General features: G+C 34.4%; 1 protein-coding gene across 5 annotated transcripts in view; it reads left to right on the top strand.

Moving 5' to 3' along the window:
• LOC134529577 (homeobox protein Meis3-like) overlaps positions 1–7350 on the top strand; it is a 68607-nt gene extending 61257 nt beyond the window's left edge. For all 5 annotated transcript variants that reach the window (XM_063363811.1, XM_063363810.1, XM_063363809.1 and 2 more), the window contains one exon: positions 5541–7350. In XM_063363811.1, coding sequence (XP_063219881.1) covers positions 5541–5671 — 131 coding nt within the window. In that variant the 3' untranslated portion in view covers positions 5672–7350. The remainder of the gene's footprint in view (positions 1–5540) is intronic.
• Positions 7351–18895: the final 11545 nt, after the last annotated feature.

The raw sequence follows: 18895 nt of genomic DNA, 5'->3' as shown, positions 1-18895 counted from the left end.
GAATTACCGGGCGTGATGAATAATGTATCAGAAACACCGATACCTTTTTACGCTGGTGATGACGGCACGGAGGATGTGTACCCTGTAACGAGAATGCTGATACCTTGTCGCTTCTTGGGACCGCTACTGCTCTGATACAAAAGTATCAGATACTTGTAACTAGGTACATTACTGTATCAGTATCAGGTTGGAACAGATACCGAAAATTGCTGTAACAACCCACCTCTAGGATAAGGTCATTGTACTCGGTCAGCTGTTGTTACGGCGCGGCGTAGCCGCCGGCTGGCTCTCTTTGTTCCCTGAGCTGCGCATGCGCAGTATATCTCACTCTACGCTCCGCCCAGACTCGTGACGTTCCATCAGCAGCCAGCCAATAGATGCGAGCTTAGCGGAAAAAAATATATGCTCCACTTCCCGTGTACCAGTTTTGTCCAGTTCTAATACCAGTTTATTGGTATACGCACCAGTTTTCTCGCTGCCATGACACGTTCAAGTTTACGTTCATCTTGATGTCGTGATACCAATGATTAATTATTTACAATCCCCTGAAATAAATGGTTAGTTAAAAAATATGCATCAACTGTGTAATACTTCTTAAATTATAAAATACGTATAAAACAGTTACAAGACACTGCTCATTTTATTTTGTGAAGATTATATCTCATACGTACCAGTATTTCGACTAAGTTATGAAATAAATACAGTATCAGAACTTACAAGCCACGTAATATTCCCGTTACGTTCATACATTCGTGAGTTTACGTTTTTTCCTCGTGCATTTTAGAACGTCTCGTGCTATAATTAATCAGACTTATTGCTACTCTTAACTAACTACGATTTGGATTTTGGTTGGATTACGAATTTCATCTGGATTTACATTTTTTGTTTCATTACTTGGATTTATTTTGCTTCGGTTTTTGAAGACCTTCGCTACTTTTTGGACACGCATTTCGTACATCATGAGCAGAAGCAAGAGAAAAGCTATTACGCTTATGGAAAAGTACGAAATAAAATAAACTATTCTATAAAATATATATATATTGCGATTTAAAATGCTCATTGCAGCCTATAAACGTTACGTTTTTCATGATGTTTTTAGGCCTACTAGCTAATCTTATCTACATTTATAAAGAATCCACTGTAATTTTTTTTATTTGAGCAAATATGTTATGCATTAATTCCAGCATAATAAACATACGTACATGTAAAAAATGTACTTGTTTGCCAAAGGCACATGTACGTGCCGTATATAGACATGGAAACGGCAATTCATTTCCCGTGGCAGCGGTGGGAAAAAGTATGGGGGGGGGGGGGGGGGGGAGTAACCACAAATGGACGTAATTTGGCCTCACTGGTTCGTACGTACAACTCGGTCGTACGGACAAATTTTGGAGAACCGTGAGTGTACGTAGAATCGAGGTTTGACTGTATCTTTACCTGATCGTCTGCGTCGCCACGGTGTACCGGTGTAGATATCTTTTCCGTATAAAACGATGTATTTTAAAGTAGAAATCTAGTATTTATTCGGACATTACCACTTATTTAAATAACGGAAATACGAAGTTGTCTGACGTGTAAATTTTCTTTTAAAGACGTTTTTAAACGTTATTTCCTTTATCTGATTGTCTGCGTCGCCACGGTGTACCGCTTATGAACATGTAGCCAGCGATAGTTGGCATCATTCATGTTTGGTTATGTTGCTTCCCGTGTAGAGCGCGCGCATGTAGTCGAATATTGATATCTCGCCGATTGCATGCAGCGCGCGCTCTCTGTCGAGTGCCGAGTGAACTACATTTGATAGCCCGCATTCTTTCGTAGTAAATGTGTACTACTGCAATAGTTACGCGTTAGTTCACGTCGCAGATTCAAGTGGCCTGTGTTCGCGTTACAGTTTGGGTTTTCTATTTAAAGTTGAAGAAAGGTTTTTGTTTAGTGAATTATTAATATAAATTATTTGGCGTGCTCTTGTATACTCTACCTTTTTTTTTTTTTTTTAATAAACATTTTTTCCATGAACCGGGTTTTTTTTTATGAATAACTTTACCTAACAAATTTTTTTTTTCCGCATAATCGTCGCCCCCCTACTTTTTAAACTTGATTTTAGAATAAAATGTGCGACGATTATGCGAGAAAACACTGTATTTTTAGAGTTGTTCCTAATATTTATTCAAGCAAACCATCATTAACAGTTTTAAAAAAAAATTTTTGACCTTAATATGTGTAATTTTGTGGTATGCAAAGACAGTGAACACTTGTTTTGGACAAAATAGTGAAATATCGGCTTTATGGCTATGGGAAATTTAATAGGACTGTGTTGATGCACATGTTTCAGTTTGAATTAAATTTCAAGCAAATAACAGAAACATTCCTGAATTCAAATTTAATCTCAATTTCCACAGTGTTGATTTTCACAGGATCACAATTTAACAGAAACATTCCTGAATTCAAATTTAATCTCAATTTCCACAGTGCTTTTTTTCACGGGATCACAATTTATGCATGTGGATTACATATGGCATTAATATTGCTTTTAATGCTAAAACTATACAGTAAAACCTGTTTAAGACAACGTTGCTTAAGACATTTTCCCGCCTAAAACGTCAGACTAAATAGCACCAAAGTTTTCCCATGCCATTAACCTTAACATCCCTCATTTAAAATGTTGTTATGGGGTTATTAGATTTTCCTACTTAAAAAGCACTAAATCAACACAAAAAAATCTCTGTTTTCTATCATAAATCTTAACCCATTACATGCATGAACGCTTCTGAGCATAGTGACCACTTGATTTGCACGCTAAATTTTGGGGCTACCCTCTATTTGCGGCTACTCACCTTTCCCCAATGTTTTAAGAACTTGGCATCTGAAACAAGCATTAAGGGTAAGCTTCAAGGTCACGGTTGTGAATCATGGTTGCTAGGTAGCGCTCGGGTGAAGCAGAGAGTGAAAGACAGAGGCTGAGTCAATGGTATTGTTCTGTGGCAAGGGGGGGCACTACCACGTGGTCATCCGGTGTTGCCAGCTCTGGCCCATTAAAGAAAGCAGGCGTGTGCCTAGCTAGGGGTTTCAACTGTCAACAGAGCCGTCAGACAAGCTCACCAGTGTTTCAGCACTGGGAGCCTGGGTAGGCCGGACTCTTCATTCGGCATCGTGTAGAGCAGTAATCATTTTTGAGGAGATGCATTCAGAAAATATGATGCTGATAACCTTACTTTTTTTATTAGCAATAATTCTACAACCAGTGGTCAATTAAACAGGATTTCTTTCCTACTTGTTTAAATGTATAAGAAGTCATGTTCATCTTGCATATGTATATTTATATGCATTCCTGCATTCCTTGAACGTATCTCATGTCACGTTCAAGGATGACGTGCACCTACGTGTCCCATCACACAAGCCCTGTCACTCTGGCGTGTTTTTCTTGGTTAGGATCACTTTAAAAAAAGTTACCTTTTTTTTTTTTTCATTTTATACCCAAACATACGTTCTGATTTTAAAATTTATGTCATTTGAACTATTTCACGTAATATATTCAAATATTATGCTTTTAGTGACTAGAAGCTTGAATTATGTTAGAAAAGAATATATTTTTAATCAATTAAAGTTATAGGGCTTGAATAAATTGTTAATACTAAAAAATTTAGCATTGACTGAGAAATGAAACAGCAGCAATATTAATAATATAAATAAATATTTCAAGACACGTATATTTCGAAAGAAATAAAACACGATATACATGCATAGAATTGCAAGACAAAGACTGTGTACTGGAATGTAAAAGAAAATTGCCAAGTGTAAGTAATAGAATTCTGTATTGTTCATTGATGTTTGTTTTTAGCTTGCAAACTTTTAGATTGAAGTAATCTAACTGTTAGTAAGCTGCATACTGCAGGTAGATAAATTTGTAACGGTAAAAATCAAGCATTAGCGTTGTTACATGTTTTTAACATGCATTTCAACTAATTTTAGGTGCCTTCTTCCATGAAACTGATCCACTCATTTTTATTCTATTGCTGAGATAAATAATATAATAATAATAATAATAATAATAATAATAATAATAATAATAATAATAATAATAATAATAATAATAAATGAAACCTTGAAATCATTAAAGTTTCATCCACATACAACTTAACAGCTGAAATATTACACAAAATTGAAATCTTTTTTAATTTATTGCCTTTTTTTATTAGTTTCTGTTGATACTATGTACGCTTAGAGTTTTTCAAAATATTTACGAAACCTTTTTTATGTATTTGTGGAAAAAAAATTAGTTCCATAAGTTTCAAAGCAGAATAGGCATATTTTAAAGATAACTTTCATTATTTATGAGTAAATGTTTTTGGTAAAATATTGAGAAGGAATTGAATTTGTCAGATTACCATTATTTCTTAATAATAAATACTGGTATAAAATTCCTGGATGGCGAAGGCACATGTTTATAAACTGTTTAATGATGCAGCTATATGAATTAACCTTCATGAAGGAATTTATCAGAGGATGTGGCTATTTCAATGATTCAAACATTGGTATTCTGAAAAATATACATAAATTAAAATAAATACAATACATATGAATACAGTTGACACAAGTTCGTGTCTGTCACCTCCTCTCACTGCTGCGAGGGGGTGGGTAACCTTCCAGGAAGGAGCTGGCAATGCATTCGCCACCCCGCGCATCATTCTCTCCCCTCTGCTGCCCCCCCCCCTCCCCCCCACCCTAGCCATGTGCGGGAGGCCTTGCATCCTCAATGTTTCCATTACAAAAAAGCATGCTGTCTCTTTGTTTTTATTGATAGAGTATCAGCCCTGCTGACCTTTTTAAAGAATTCAACTCAGTCTAGTGTTTAGTGATGGTTTTTGTTTGACAATGTTGTCACAAAATTTGTGAAAATCGCTTGAAATTTTATTTTGCATTTAAATGGCTATCCTGTCGCCAGACTGAATTTGATTGAAACCTTGCCTTAAGCATCAATTGCCATCATACAGGATACAATTAATTGTTCACATGTGTAAGTTCAGCAAATAAATGAATAGCCTTGTTTTGATTTTTTTTTGGAGACGGACACTGAAGTCTGCATACAAGACCCACTCTGTGTGTCATGTGAATGTTGTATACTTCAATTTAGGTGCACTCATCATTTTGTGCATATTTACACAGAAAATCATCAGCTTACTATTTTCGCCACAGAACTAAACACTTCTTCAAGGTGTTATCTCATGACTAATTGCAGCATCTAGAAGAGTCATCAAGCATTGCACTCATGAAAAAGCAATTACTAAGACCTTGCCAAAGACTTCAAGAATAGTTCTCATTTGGGAAACACAAAAACTGTGAAAATTATCTTTGAAATAGGGGTAAAAGTACCTATTTCTTGTTTTTTAATGTATGTGTAGGTTGAATGATTGGTTTTTCTACAAATATTTTTATCAACATTGTTTACACATGAAATAAATAAAAAGTAATTACTACTTTGAAATGTACAGAATGCTTATATATACATCCTCATGTTTAAAGTCTTTGTTTGGATTTCTTAGATTCTTCATTGCTGAGCTCTGAAGATAGTGATGGCAGCAGTCAGGAAGATGAGTTTGAGGATGATGAACGGTCCGGAGGCGGAAGTATAAAATTAGAGGGAAGTTCAGACTCTGAGCTCTCTCAGCAATGACCCATTTATTCTTCTGCAACATTGTGTGTTGGAATTTAAATTTTCAAAGCACGGTGTTACATGAAATAAATGAATTTTTTATAATCACTTGGTAAATGGCAAGTCAATTAGTGCAGCGTATTTACTAAAAACATATATGTACATGTTTAACAGCATTTTGAAGAGTGCTATTGTTATGTTGTTTTGTCTTCATTGTGTATTTATTACAAAAGATTTTCTTGTTAGTGTTGTGATTCTGTCTGTAGTGTTATTTTTCACTTACAGCTAGCATTGCATAGGCGATAACATACATAATGTGGAAAGTTGCATTTTGTATGTAGTAGGTGTTAATATAGCATCTGTAGCAGAATTGCTATGAAGCATCCATCCCTTCGTGTTAAAAAGTAATTTTGTACTATCGATTACCATGTGTATCATATGTCATATTTATATTCCAGATGTTTCATTGTTATTTACAATGGTATACTACTAATAACTGTGTATTGAGTGTGTTACCACCGGAATAATATGATGAAGGAATACAACGTAAATCTGTTTTGTTTGAAGTAGTAATGTACTAGCAAACATTACAGAATATTCATAGTGTTATATAAATTACTCTGTAACATAACTGTTGAGAAACATAAACTGAATATGAATACGTAATTAAGTTTTATAACAAGTCACGAAATGACTAAGCCATCAGTTAAAATAATACTCTTGGTAATATGTTAAATGCATTGAAGTAGAATCACGTGAATTCTAAGATTATGATCTGCCATGGTGCATAGGATAAAGTGCATCTGTTCTTGTTCATCTTGTCATGTAGAGACTAGCTAGCTCATGTAATGTTTTCAGTAACAAATTTTAACTAGTTCAGAACCCCTGGTCAGGAATTAAGCAGGGCCTATGTAAAAATAGTGTAGAAATCACGTTCATTTAGTTGACAGTGTTTGGAAAATAAGTGTTGGTAACAGTTTTAAATTGTTTTTACTGGTTCTGCATGATTTTTATCTCAAATAATTTTTGTGGTTTTACATAATAGTATTGTAAATTATTCATAAAAAGTGGTTAGAAAATGTGAATTTTCTAATAATTTCAGATCATGCTTTTTATTCGGTGTAGAGAGATATTTTTTTTCATGCCAAATTTGTTACTAAAAGACTATATGATTTATTTTATAAATTGTACTAAGTGAAAAGTAATTTAAATCAAACCACAATATTTTGTTTTCACACTTGTAAGCTTTATAGACACACTTCTAAACTGCCAATACCTACAAGAATACTCACGTAAGGTAATATGAAAATATTTTTTTAATATATTTTATGATCCACTACATTCCTTTAGTTCACTCATGAGTCATGACATTTCTGACTATGGCAGAATAATGTTTGAAATATTTTTGTACTCTAATTAGCTCATTGTACATATTATGCTAATTTTTGAAAAGTGTAGCTGTCATTGTTATTTAACATTTTTTTTTCTATGAACAGATGTCTGGGTCAGGCAATCATAAACTGGTAACTAAATACATTTGTGCATTTACCTTGTATGTGTCCTTGGGCACGCTCCTTACAGTACTGTTTGTTCACCAAAAACCAGTCGGGGTGGATGACACTCTGATGCTTTTTCTAATGGATTTTCATGTAGATTTTGTCAGCTTATTTTTGGTAAATTAAATTTTTTAAGCATTATGATATAGTGGTATTGTTTATAATTTTCATTGTAAATTATTTCCTGGAAGACGACTAGCACAGAATTACTCCTTACATTGCCTAATTTTTGTAATAAAATTCAGCCCTGAAAAAGGAAAAAAAAATTAGTTTAGTAGAATATCTTAGTTATTTCAAATAGACATTGTGGAAACTGATGTATTATATATCTAGTACCAGTAATAAAAATGGTGCATTAACCAGGAAATGACAGTTAATGTATGTAGTTGATGCTATGATTGAGTTAGGGGGTTTTAAATGCCCAAAATTTTATATTGTCATAAATGTGTGCTTCCCAACTAACCTCAGAAATGCTAATGACACATTTCAAAACCAAAAACAAAGAACATTTGTTATGTCCGCAAAATATAATTTTTTTGCATTTTGTTGCTTATGTGCTAAGTATTATATTGTATATTAAGTATTTCGATTTGAAATCACCCAACCCAAAGTAAAATGGTTGCATGATCATTTTTTTACAAAATTACTTTTGTTTTTGCTTGCATAAAACACTTACAAAAATAATTCAATATTCATTTACATAATGCATGTTATTCCTAGCTTTTGTACTACAGTCATTTTTCTAAAATGTGCCATCATATTTTTCAGAGTAATTTTAATTTTTTGATGCAATTTTAATTTTTAAAACATTTTCAGTGTAGATGTATACAAAATACTTTATGATTCTTAAAATTTGTTGAGCATGATATCTCATAGTCATAATGTGTCATAACTGTTGTTACAGACATGATAAAGATCAAACATAAAAGTTTAAAATTCATTTGGATATTTATTGGATGAAAACAATTGTGTGAGCATAAACCATTTTGTCATTACTATTATGTGAAGGATTTTCCTGTAAATTTATTCCTATACCTCTCTTGCTCTTTGTGTTTGGTTTCACATTTTCTTAATAGATATTTATTAAATATTATCTCATAGCTGCAAGAAGTCATGCAATTGTTCATATTTATGAACACTTGTGTGAGTGACCTTTTACAAATCAAAAATAACATTTAGTAAATATCTGATGAGATAATTTGTGATCCAACAGCAAATGAAACATAGGTTTACAAATAAATTTACAGGAAAATTTCTTAATTAACAGTAATGACAAGAAAATGAAATAACCAACTCGGCCTGTGAGACCGAGCCTTCAGACTAAGCCTCACTCGCAATGTGAAATTTTTATTTTGTCAGATTCTAAAACTTTATGTAGAAATATTTTGAAAATGGGACTATAGAAGTGTGGAAACAAAAAAAAAATAATTTCTATTTAATATACTATGACACGGTTATACAAAAAGTTAATAATCAGTATTTCTTGGCTTTTCACAATTATCAAATCATGCATAGAATATATCTAGGGTAAAAATTGACAAAAATAATTTATAGTGCTTATGTATAGTTATACATCAGAAATATTTGCAATAAAACCAAATAACTAAGTAAACATGCAACAACCCTACATGGTAGGGAAAGCAAAAGCTTAAACACATATTTGTACAATTTTTAGGAAAAATGGCTGTAGTCTAGATACTGTGAATGGTACATTAAAAAACTGTAAATATAATCATTGTGTCTGCAAAAACTTCAAAATATTTAACCTATATCGTGCAATTATCACATTGTTGGCTTGATATGAATGACAAATTATGATAAAACCCTTTGTTAGTGTAGTGTGATTGTGAGCATTTCTACTTGAAAGAAAAATTATACCATAGATACTAACATTTAACAAATCTATTTTTAAAAGAATTTCACAATATTTTATTGGATTTTTTATACTGAATATGCTTCATTTTAAATGTGTGTTGTTTCCTGTTATACAAAAAAGGAACAAATGTTTACTATTTGTTTTATTTGTCTAGTTTATCATTTTTGTCTTTATTAGTTTAGCAATATAAATAAGTATGATTAAATTAGTAGGAATGATGAAAAAAATTCACTAAACTAATACTAGAAACATTAAACTGTTATATTTAGCATTTACAAGGTTATGGTATTCAAGCATGAAATGTCTGACTCTTTTGACAGTGGTGACAGATTTTATTTTCAGAAAAAAATCATTAAACATGGTTGCACATAGACTATTTTAAAACAAATATTTACTTTCAACTATTAAAACTGATATTTGTCAGCATGCAAGCACACATTTTAAAAACTAGAGTAGTGGCATGGCACAGTTGCATACACAATACAATACACCAGCCCCTCGAAGTAACGCTCTAATTCGTTCCAGGAAAATAGAGCGCTAATCAAAACAGTGCTAATCAAATACGTTTTTGCCATAAGAGTGCATGTTATTCATAATAATTGGTTCTCCAGCCACTGAGATCCGTTTGTTTACTTTTCCTTATATGACATTTATTTTGTTTAAATGTACGTATTTACATGCTGTTAACACATCTAAATACAATTTAAGAAAAATATAAATGTATAATGTATAAATTGCATTTAAAGTTCAAATAACCTAAAATAATACCACATAGTTTATATTGAAATCAATTCTAAAAAAAGAGTAGCTTTGTGTACGCACAACTAGGAGTCAGCGCAGCCTGTCATGCAAGATGTGAACTAGCCTCGAAAGCTTCCGACATTTCCCACTAGAGCTGCTACTGAGTTGCAAGACGGCGTAGTATGTATAAACATTAGCTAAACACACACGTAGGCAACGGAAAATGTATTTACGAAATATTATTTACTGTGCAATTTTAATTAGGCTTTAAAAATATGCGATGGAAGTGAATAACCATTACATAAAAAGGTAATATCTTTTTTTGATTCGTCATAATAATGTTTATGTTACACAAGAGCCGTCTTATTTTTAATTTGTTGCATTTTGTTTGTTACATTGTGCACGTATGAAAATAAAATAAATTATGTGGACGAGAAAGAGCGCTACTTCAAATATATGACCGCGCTACTTCAAATCATGCCCTAATTAATTGGCATCGTTACTTCAAAACAGCGCTAATCGAACAGCGTTACTTCGAGGGGCTGGTGTATACAGTAAAATCTCATTACTAAGTACTTACAGGGACCTCAAGTTTGTGTACTTAGTACTGAAAAATACATATATATCATTTCAAAGAGAAAAATCATAAAATATATCAAAATAGCATTTTAATAAGATAAAACATTAACATTACATCAGTTTAAATATTGGTGTTTCTGCATAACTTAAGTTTTATGTAGTTTTAAAAATTGTTTGTTTTTGAGTTTGAAGAATGCTCCGTTGAACAATTTATTCTTTGTCGCACAAAGATTTCCTGATCTTTCCTGGAACCTTTTCGGATTTAAAGATGAATTTGTTCAGTTTTTCCAAACTCAGAATAGCTTCAGTTGCTGTTACAGGTGGCTCCTCACAGTCAGAATCACCACCTGATTCGGCTTTTGATGATTGTGGTCGAATGACTTTACTAATGATATAACTGTCAGTTGTTATTTCTTCAAAGATTCCTCATACTTTTTGTCTTTCTATTTTTGCACAGTCTTTAACAATTGTACCATATTTACTGGCAGAAGAGTTGCCCCTGCGTATGGGTCGCACTCTTAATTTTGGGCAAAGAAATTTAACATCTTCACCATAAGAGTTGCCCTCGAATATATATCATGCCATATAACTGTCTCCAGTTGAATACAAGTGAAGTCTTTATGGTCCGTGTCCCAGCTTATTGCCGTGTAAGAAACACAACACTGATTTCCTTCGTCTCTCTCTTCATCCATTATGGCACTTCCTCCCCCCCCCCCCCTCCTCCTCCCCATCACCTTAGCACACACTAACAAAAAATACAAAAGAAAAGTGTTTCCCTTCCCTGTCTATTTTTTTACCCGTCCCCTTCCCCAAGAGAGAAAAGACCGCAGGCCATTTCCTTGTCTGTTTCTTCAATAAAAATAAGTACGCCCTTTACAACAACAATTGGCATAAATTAAATGTTGAGTAGAAAGCATAGGAAATCTCACGCAAAAACAATGTTTAGACACAGTTTTATCACAAAAACTTGTCGAGATAAAAACGTGATGATTAAGTACGGTGCCAGTTCACAGACATTTACAACGATGAGAGAGGGAGGAAGAACCATAAGCACTGCTGCATTGCCACACACACACACACACACACACACACACATGCACGCATTCACCCCCATCTCTCTCCGACTGGTTTATTTTTAGATTCTCCCTCTTGCAGAGCACCAGCCCGGCGGCTGACAGCCATGTCACTTACCAGTGCCAGCCAAGTAGCTGCCCGACAGGTGGCAGACGTAGCTAAACAGTGCAGTTCATGATGGTTTACACCCACTGCCGAGATATTTAAACTAAACAATTTATATTTACTCATGACATAGTTATTAAAATCCAACACAGGCTAGTTATTCAAGCACATAGTCAACCACAACAGTGCAATGTTATTTTTTTTTTTTTTTTTTTTTTTTTTTACATAAATTGGAAAATTTGTATATGGTCGCAGTACATTTTATTAAACAAAAAATCTGCATAAAATCTGCAATCCATATGGGGGTAAATACAGTACTTAGAGCTGTATCCGAATATATAGCGATGCATCCACAGCACACACATCCCTACATCCCTTAGCAAATGCAGCCACAAATTATAGGATGCATTTAAAATGGATAGTAACTGAATACTTTTACTGCTAGCATCACCTGTTGACAGTTGGTTGTACTAATGTGCATCATGTAGCTGATTTTAATAGTGATACCTTCTAATATTCAGCAAATTGTTAATGATGTTAATAATAACAATCAATTCAAAAAATTTGATGTATTGTGGATGCTTTAAATGTTAGCGTTCAAAATAAAAATTTTCTTTGAATCTCAAAATATTAAAAATACTTATAAGGACCATTAAATACCTCTAAGTTTAAGTTTGCCTTTCTGTGATTTTTATTAATGTTTTTATTATGTTAGCACTTATGCTTATAACATTTGAAACAAATCTTAATGCCAAAAATGTAAAGTAATATTATATAGCAAAATAAAACAATTCCAATTATAATGGATGTAGGGATGCATCAGTGGATGCAAGTGTTACATCCTTAGAAATATTGATTTTAATAGATGCATGTAGGGGTGCATCAGCATTTCTTGTGAGAATTCGGAAGCAACGCAAAGATGGCTGCGTCCACTACAATCCACTTGTAATTATCCCTAATCCAAGGGATCCATTAAGCTAGTGTTCGGATGCAGCTATTGTCGTCGCCGCAATGCCATACGACTTCGCAACTTTAACCAGCTCTCTTGAGCATTTCCACCTTTTCTTTAAGCCTGGATTACTTTAGTTTCTTTTTGTCTATAGAATCACTAATTTTTGTGTCTAAAAAACGTAACGTAAAAATAAATTCAAAACAATAACGATCATGGCATAGACTTCAAACACATTAGGGTGACAATTTTTCTAAATTAATATAACATTCTTTTGATGTATCGAATGATGCTGTCTCGTACATGTTGCATATTGTGTACATTAATCAATGATAATGCGTGCATACGTTTGTTTTGATGTTTCTTAGAGGTTAGAGGTTACGTTCAGTGGTATAAATGGTTCCTTTTTTTCGATAATATTTTATCATTTTGCTAGATATTTATTTACCAATTAAAGTAAATTTTGAAGCAGCAATGCCACATTAATAGTGAAATTTATACATTATAGTGATAATTATTATATTTTGAACTGAGACAATTTTGCATTGTAAATATGTGATTTTGCAGCGGGGATTTAAAAAAAAAATGTTAGTGAAAAATACATTATAATGAGGTACGTTGTACCGGTATTCTACTGTATACGTATCAAGTATGTGTGTATAAAATTCTTGATTTTTTTTTGTTATTATTTCATGAATTTATTAATCTATTTAGTTAACATTGTTGGGATTACCAACAAGCAAATATGTGCTCAAGACAAATGAATTTCACCAAAATAGAAATTAAAAGAAAAACATTTAAAAAAACCTGCATAAATTACTACTACTACAGTAAGAGTTACTCAGTTCCATAGGATATTGTGAAGTAAAAAAATCAATATTTTATAACATTTCTTCAAAGAGTAGATTAAATACAGTAAAACTTGCTTAAGACGTTCCTGCATAATAAGTTTTCCCGCTTATTAAATTCACAAAATTATTCCCTTGATCACTTCCATATATCCCTATGTTGATTATTCCTATTCATTATGTTTGCGTTAATAAATGCTTCCCGCATATAAAGCACAGTATTTGTGGAAAAAAATATATAATGTTTGTCTTTAAACTTTTCAACTCTTATTTATCATTAATTTAAAAAAAAAATTGTTTTTCCAAATAATGAAATTATTTGTTCAGCACATGAGCATCGAAACCTGTGCCACACATCACACACTGTTACAAGTGAATTTTTCGATATATCATCTGCTTGCATTCGTATAGACTGCGAGGCTGTTCCATTTTCCTTATTCGAGTTATATCACGTGACGAATACACAGCAAACCAGATTACCACCAGCCAATATTTGTTGACCTATTTGCATTTATTTTTTTATTTTTTGCAAGCATTGCGCACACTTTGTATCATGCTTAGTAAACAATAATTGATTTGAAGGTTATCAAGTGTAAAAAACAGTCCATAATGGCATCCACAAGTAATGGAGGGGACATTAAATGGCAGGCATTCTCTTAAAGAAAAACTGAAAATAATATCAGACATTGATAAAATCCTTTGATACCAAGAGCAAGTATGGCAAAAAAAACTCAGGATGCCGAATCATGATGAGGCGAGACCAACTTTTAGCTACTGGTGTTTCGTCAAAGTGTAAAAAAATGAAGGTTGGTATATACGCAAAATGTTCCAGATAGTGAGGGAACTGGACAATTATGTTATGTGATGCCTCATTCTGAAAATGTGTTAAAATGAATAACTCTGACCCAGTATTTTTCAAAACAGTAAATTTTACTGTTTTTTTTTGCTAGTGTTTTGGTAAAAAAAACTTACTGTGGTTATAGAATTAAATTCAGTTTACTCATACTTTATAGAATTTCCAGCATGCTGACGATGATAATACGCAAGTTTTATTTTTGAGTTAATACAGTATTTAATTTGAGTCAAATTTGTTTATATGTAGCAACTGAATTTAAACAATGTATTTCCCCTTTAAGAAGTTTTCCCTGTTAAGAAGTTTTTATCATCCAGTCCTTTAAAAAAAAACATCTTAACAGGGTTTTACTGTAACACAACATCTGATAGAGGTTTATTCTTGTATTCAGGCCATATCATATCACCCATACAAAACTGTATCTTAACTAATATTGACATTATAGGAGCATATGTTACAACACTGTTTTAGCTGTCGCAGCAAAACTGATAGCAATGTACAAAATATTCAGTAATTAGTGGATTCCTTGAAAATTCTAAGTTAAAAACACTTGTAAAAAATTTGCTCTCTCTCAAAGATTTAAAGAAAATTGACTTCAAAGTTAGATGAAGTGGTAATGTTAGGTGTGAATTAAGGAGCTGATTAGGTTCCATATGCTGTTGAGAATTACTTTTAGGTAGAGGTGGGTTGCAGAGTATCAATCTGCTACTTTCTAACTGATACACGCAAGTACTGCAACGAGTACACTATTCAAGTCTCAAGTACTTTAGTACCGTCAGTTGGGGTAACATTGGCCCTTTGAGGGTAACTTTGGCCCAAGACAAAAAAAATGTTAAATCATATTACAACTCTTCCAAATATTTATTAGATGTGATGTTACATATGTATCATCACATCTAATAAATATTTGGAAGAGTTGTAATATGATTTAACATTTTTTTTGTCTTGGGCCAAAGTTACCCTCAAAGGGCCAATGTTACCCCAACTGACGGTATCAGTTTAGAATTTGCCTGGAACAACACCACGTCCAATGTGAGCAGAACCCGATCGCAGATGACGGTTACTTGGGCAGAGCTTGTGAAAAGGGAGAGAGCGGCACGACGAATAAGGGATAAAGAAGGGAAAGAATGTAGGGGAGGAAGCGCAGGGGAAGGCGTTGAAGAGAGGCTCAGCGCGAAATTGCTACGAGTCGTTTTGTTTATTGTCCCATATAAAAGTAGGGAAGCCTAAGGTGTACATCAAGTTCTGTCCCTGCCCGAACACGCCCGAATATTCACCTTCGGCCAACCTCGGGTTTGTTTATATATATTTATATTTCTCTGTTCATTTTAATGTAGCTGTACTAACCTAACTAACCGTACATAGTGTTTTAATGTAGCTAACCTAACCGACCACTTTTAATATTTGAATTCATTTTTACTGCGCAAAAATAAAACAAATTCCGAGGTTGGCCGAAGGTGAATATTTGGGCGTGTTCGGGCAGGGACAGAGTTTGATGTACAGATTAGGCTTCTCATCAAAGTACGCTCAGTGCGCAGTGCGTGCTTCTTGCGAAGATCGAAGACTCCGATTACGAAAGGGGTGGAAAGAGAACACCGATACCTTTTTTCGACTATGAAGAATGTAGAATGAGAAAACTGATACCTTTTTACGCTGGTGATGACGCCACGGAGGATGTGTAACCTGTAACGAGAATGCTGATACCTTGTTGCTTCCTGGTACCGCTACTGCCGTAGCTGATACAGAAATATCAGCTACATATAACCAGTACATTACTGTATCAGAAACTGGTTAGAACAGATACCGAAAATTGCTGTAACAACCCACCTCTACTTTTAGGGGTGTTTGAAGCTTCAAAAAAATTAAGTCTATCGAAGCTAGAGCTGTAGCAAACCGTATGTATTCGTTACTGAGTAACGGGTGCGGCATCTAGTAACGAGTAACGAAACGTTACACACGAATGCATTTCGTTACTCGCATCTTTCGTATGTTTCACGCATGCGCGCGCGTATTCGTTACAAAGAACGATGTTTGTTTATTAATAAAAGTATAATTTGGAAATTCGTCGTCCAAGTTTTTTACTGTTTATTAAAGGTATTGTGTGTGTAGACAAAGTTTTAGATTCGAACAGAAACAACGTAAGAAAGTATTTTTTTACAAATTATAAATATGTATGTTTTTGTTTTTTATAATCGCGTATTTTCACGTTTTATGTTCTTATCTTAAAAGATATATTATAATAAAGCCGCTCTAATGAGAGTTAATTGTTTCTTGGTTAACAAAAGCGGTTAATTATCAAATATTTTTAATTGTTTATATTCGATTTATTTTTATTTACGCGACGCCATACTGCACGCGTACGAAATACGACTCGTTTCGATGCTGTTACATAACAAAGCATGTGCCATGTCATGCGGTATCAGAAGTAACGAGTAACGATACGAAAGTAACGAGTACTAATTGTTATAGTAACGAATACATACGGGTACACATTTTTTCGTTACTTTTACACCTCTAATCGAAGCTTGCCAACTTTGATTCAAAGTAAACACCAATAATTTTCTTTGAAGGTATCATCAATAACATATTATCTTGTAGCTTTGTTCAACACTGGTGTAACTACGATTGATGTACATTATCATCACTTTCTTTATTACAGTAAAATAGAGTTCAGAAACTTAGGCTAAATTAATTTTTTTTAGCTTAAAAAGCAAAAATAATTTAAATAAAAATATTTTCAATGACTGTCAGCAGCTACAATATTATGTTTTCAATTTCATGAAGGTTGGCCAACATGACATTATTTTTGAATTAAAAAATAAGATAGTTTACATCGTGCACTAAGAAAAAGGTATTTAAGTATTAAAAGAAATTTGTTTCATCCCACACACACACACACAAAATAAATGCAAATAATTACTTTGACGACGTCCGACCGAAGGCCACCCTAAAGCGCAACCTGCAACCGCCAGTATCCGACCCCGCTAACGGAAAGCGCCCCTAGCCATGGCCTAACCGAGTCAGGCGAGCGCCGCGGAACAAAGGTATAATCAACGCCCATGGCTTAATCGACCAGACAACGCGATGTACGCACATCTTAAATTCAATACACATTAACGGTCACATCATTTTTAATTAACAACCCCGTGCAAGGGAAGTGCGATGTAGGAGTGCCCGGGCCACTCACGTGTGGTTTTTTAGTAATACAGTTGTGAGTGCTCCCCTTGCGGCCTTCAGCCTAATTTCGATAACGTAATGTGTAACTTAATTAAAACTGCCCCAAATTTCCGTGTATCATTCGCCACTAGAGCAGTCATCAAGCGACGAACAGTCTCCAGTGTGACTCAGATTATTCAAACTTATTTCATATAAACTTGTTAAATCTAATTTTCATAACATATATATGTACTAGGTTAATTGTTAATTTTTAATATGGGAATTTAGAGCCACTTACAATCTTTTGTTTATATTATATTTTACGAATAACGGAACTTTAGAAACTAAGGCGCGACAGGATGCTCACCCCTCCCCTCGCGGCAGGGCCAGATGCCAGTACAGCGTGACTCGCGGACCAGGATGGACGCACGTCCCACTGGGAGCCATCATCCTTTGTCTTCACTTAACTTCCTTCTGGTAACTATAGTCAAACTTCAAAACATTTTTTAATTACTCCCCGTGTGCGCCCGGTCCTTTTATGGTGTAGGGCCTATCCCAGCCGCGTAATGATAACACTCCCCACACAACGCATTACGCGGGGCAGTGCAATATACGGCACGGGCCGACTCCCGCAATAACAGACTTTCAGTTAACTGCCGAAGTGCACAGGCACTGGCCACATCTAAGTGAAGACTTTAATTAATTTCATAACAAACAGCGGTCCACGCAGGTGGACCTGCGCCTCGCCATTCGCAAATTACGGGATTGGCCGACTCCAATCAAACTCTCCTCCTCAACCTCGACTGGCGCGAGGACTTAACTTTAGTGACGACGCGTCAGAGCATCCAGTGTACTCGTAGTGTACTTTGTGTAGGGAACTGTAAATGCAAGTGTAATTACCAACGTTAATTAAACATCCACTCCGCACAAACTGTGCGCAATGTGTATGCAAATCAGACTCGTGTGTGTTATTTGTGGAAACTCCCCAACCCAGTTAGGGATCAGCGTGCTATGCTGTGTAGGGCCAGTAGTGCAGCAGTAATTAGGGGTCCCTAACATCACGACCACCGCTGCCATTCCTAGTGGGCCACGCAGGGGCCTACGTACCCAACGACCCACCTCGTGGTTAACCACCGAGTTAGCCTGGCGCCCTCCCAGACACGTTTCACGTAATAAAACAGCCTTCCCGCTAGGAACCCCGCCAGACCACGAACGCAAGGACCTGGGCGACGGCAACTTATAGTACCTATCAAAAGATGATATTTGTGAATTATCTTTAAACATTTAAACAATTTTACTTCTTAAGCATGTCTAATAACCTGTTGGCTATCCTGGTATCATCAACATGTTATTCTATGATTTATTGTGCATGTCCAAATTTACACAATATTAAATTATGTACTAAATATTAATTTCAGTATTAATACTAGACAGTTTAAGGGTAATATTTATATTTAATTATGCTGCATTGCAGATGTTAAAAAAGTGAACATTTTTGGGTAGTTATA

The sequence above is a fragment of the Bacillus rossius genome, chromosome 2, assembly GCF_032445375.1.
Source record: "Bacillus rossius redtenbacheri isolate Brsri chromosome 2, Brsri_v3, whole genome shotgun sequence".
NCBI classification, from domain to species: domain Eukaryota; kingdom Metazoa; phylum Arthropoda; class Insecta; order Phasmatodea; family Bacillidae; genus Bacillus; species Bacillus rossius.
Note: the sequence above shows the minus strand (reverse complement) of the source record. Positions and strands in the feature narration are given on the sequence as shown.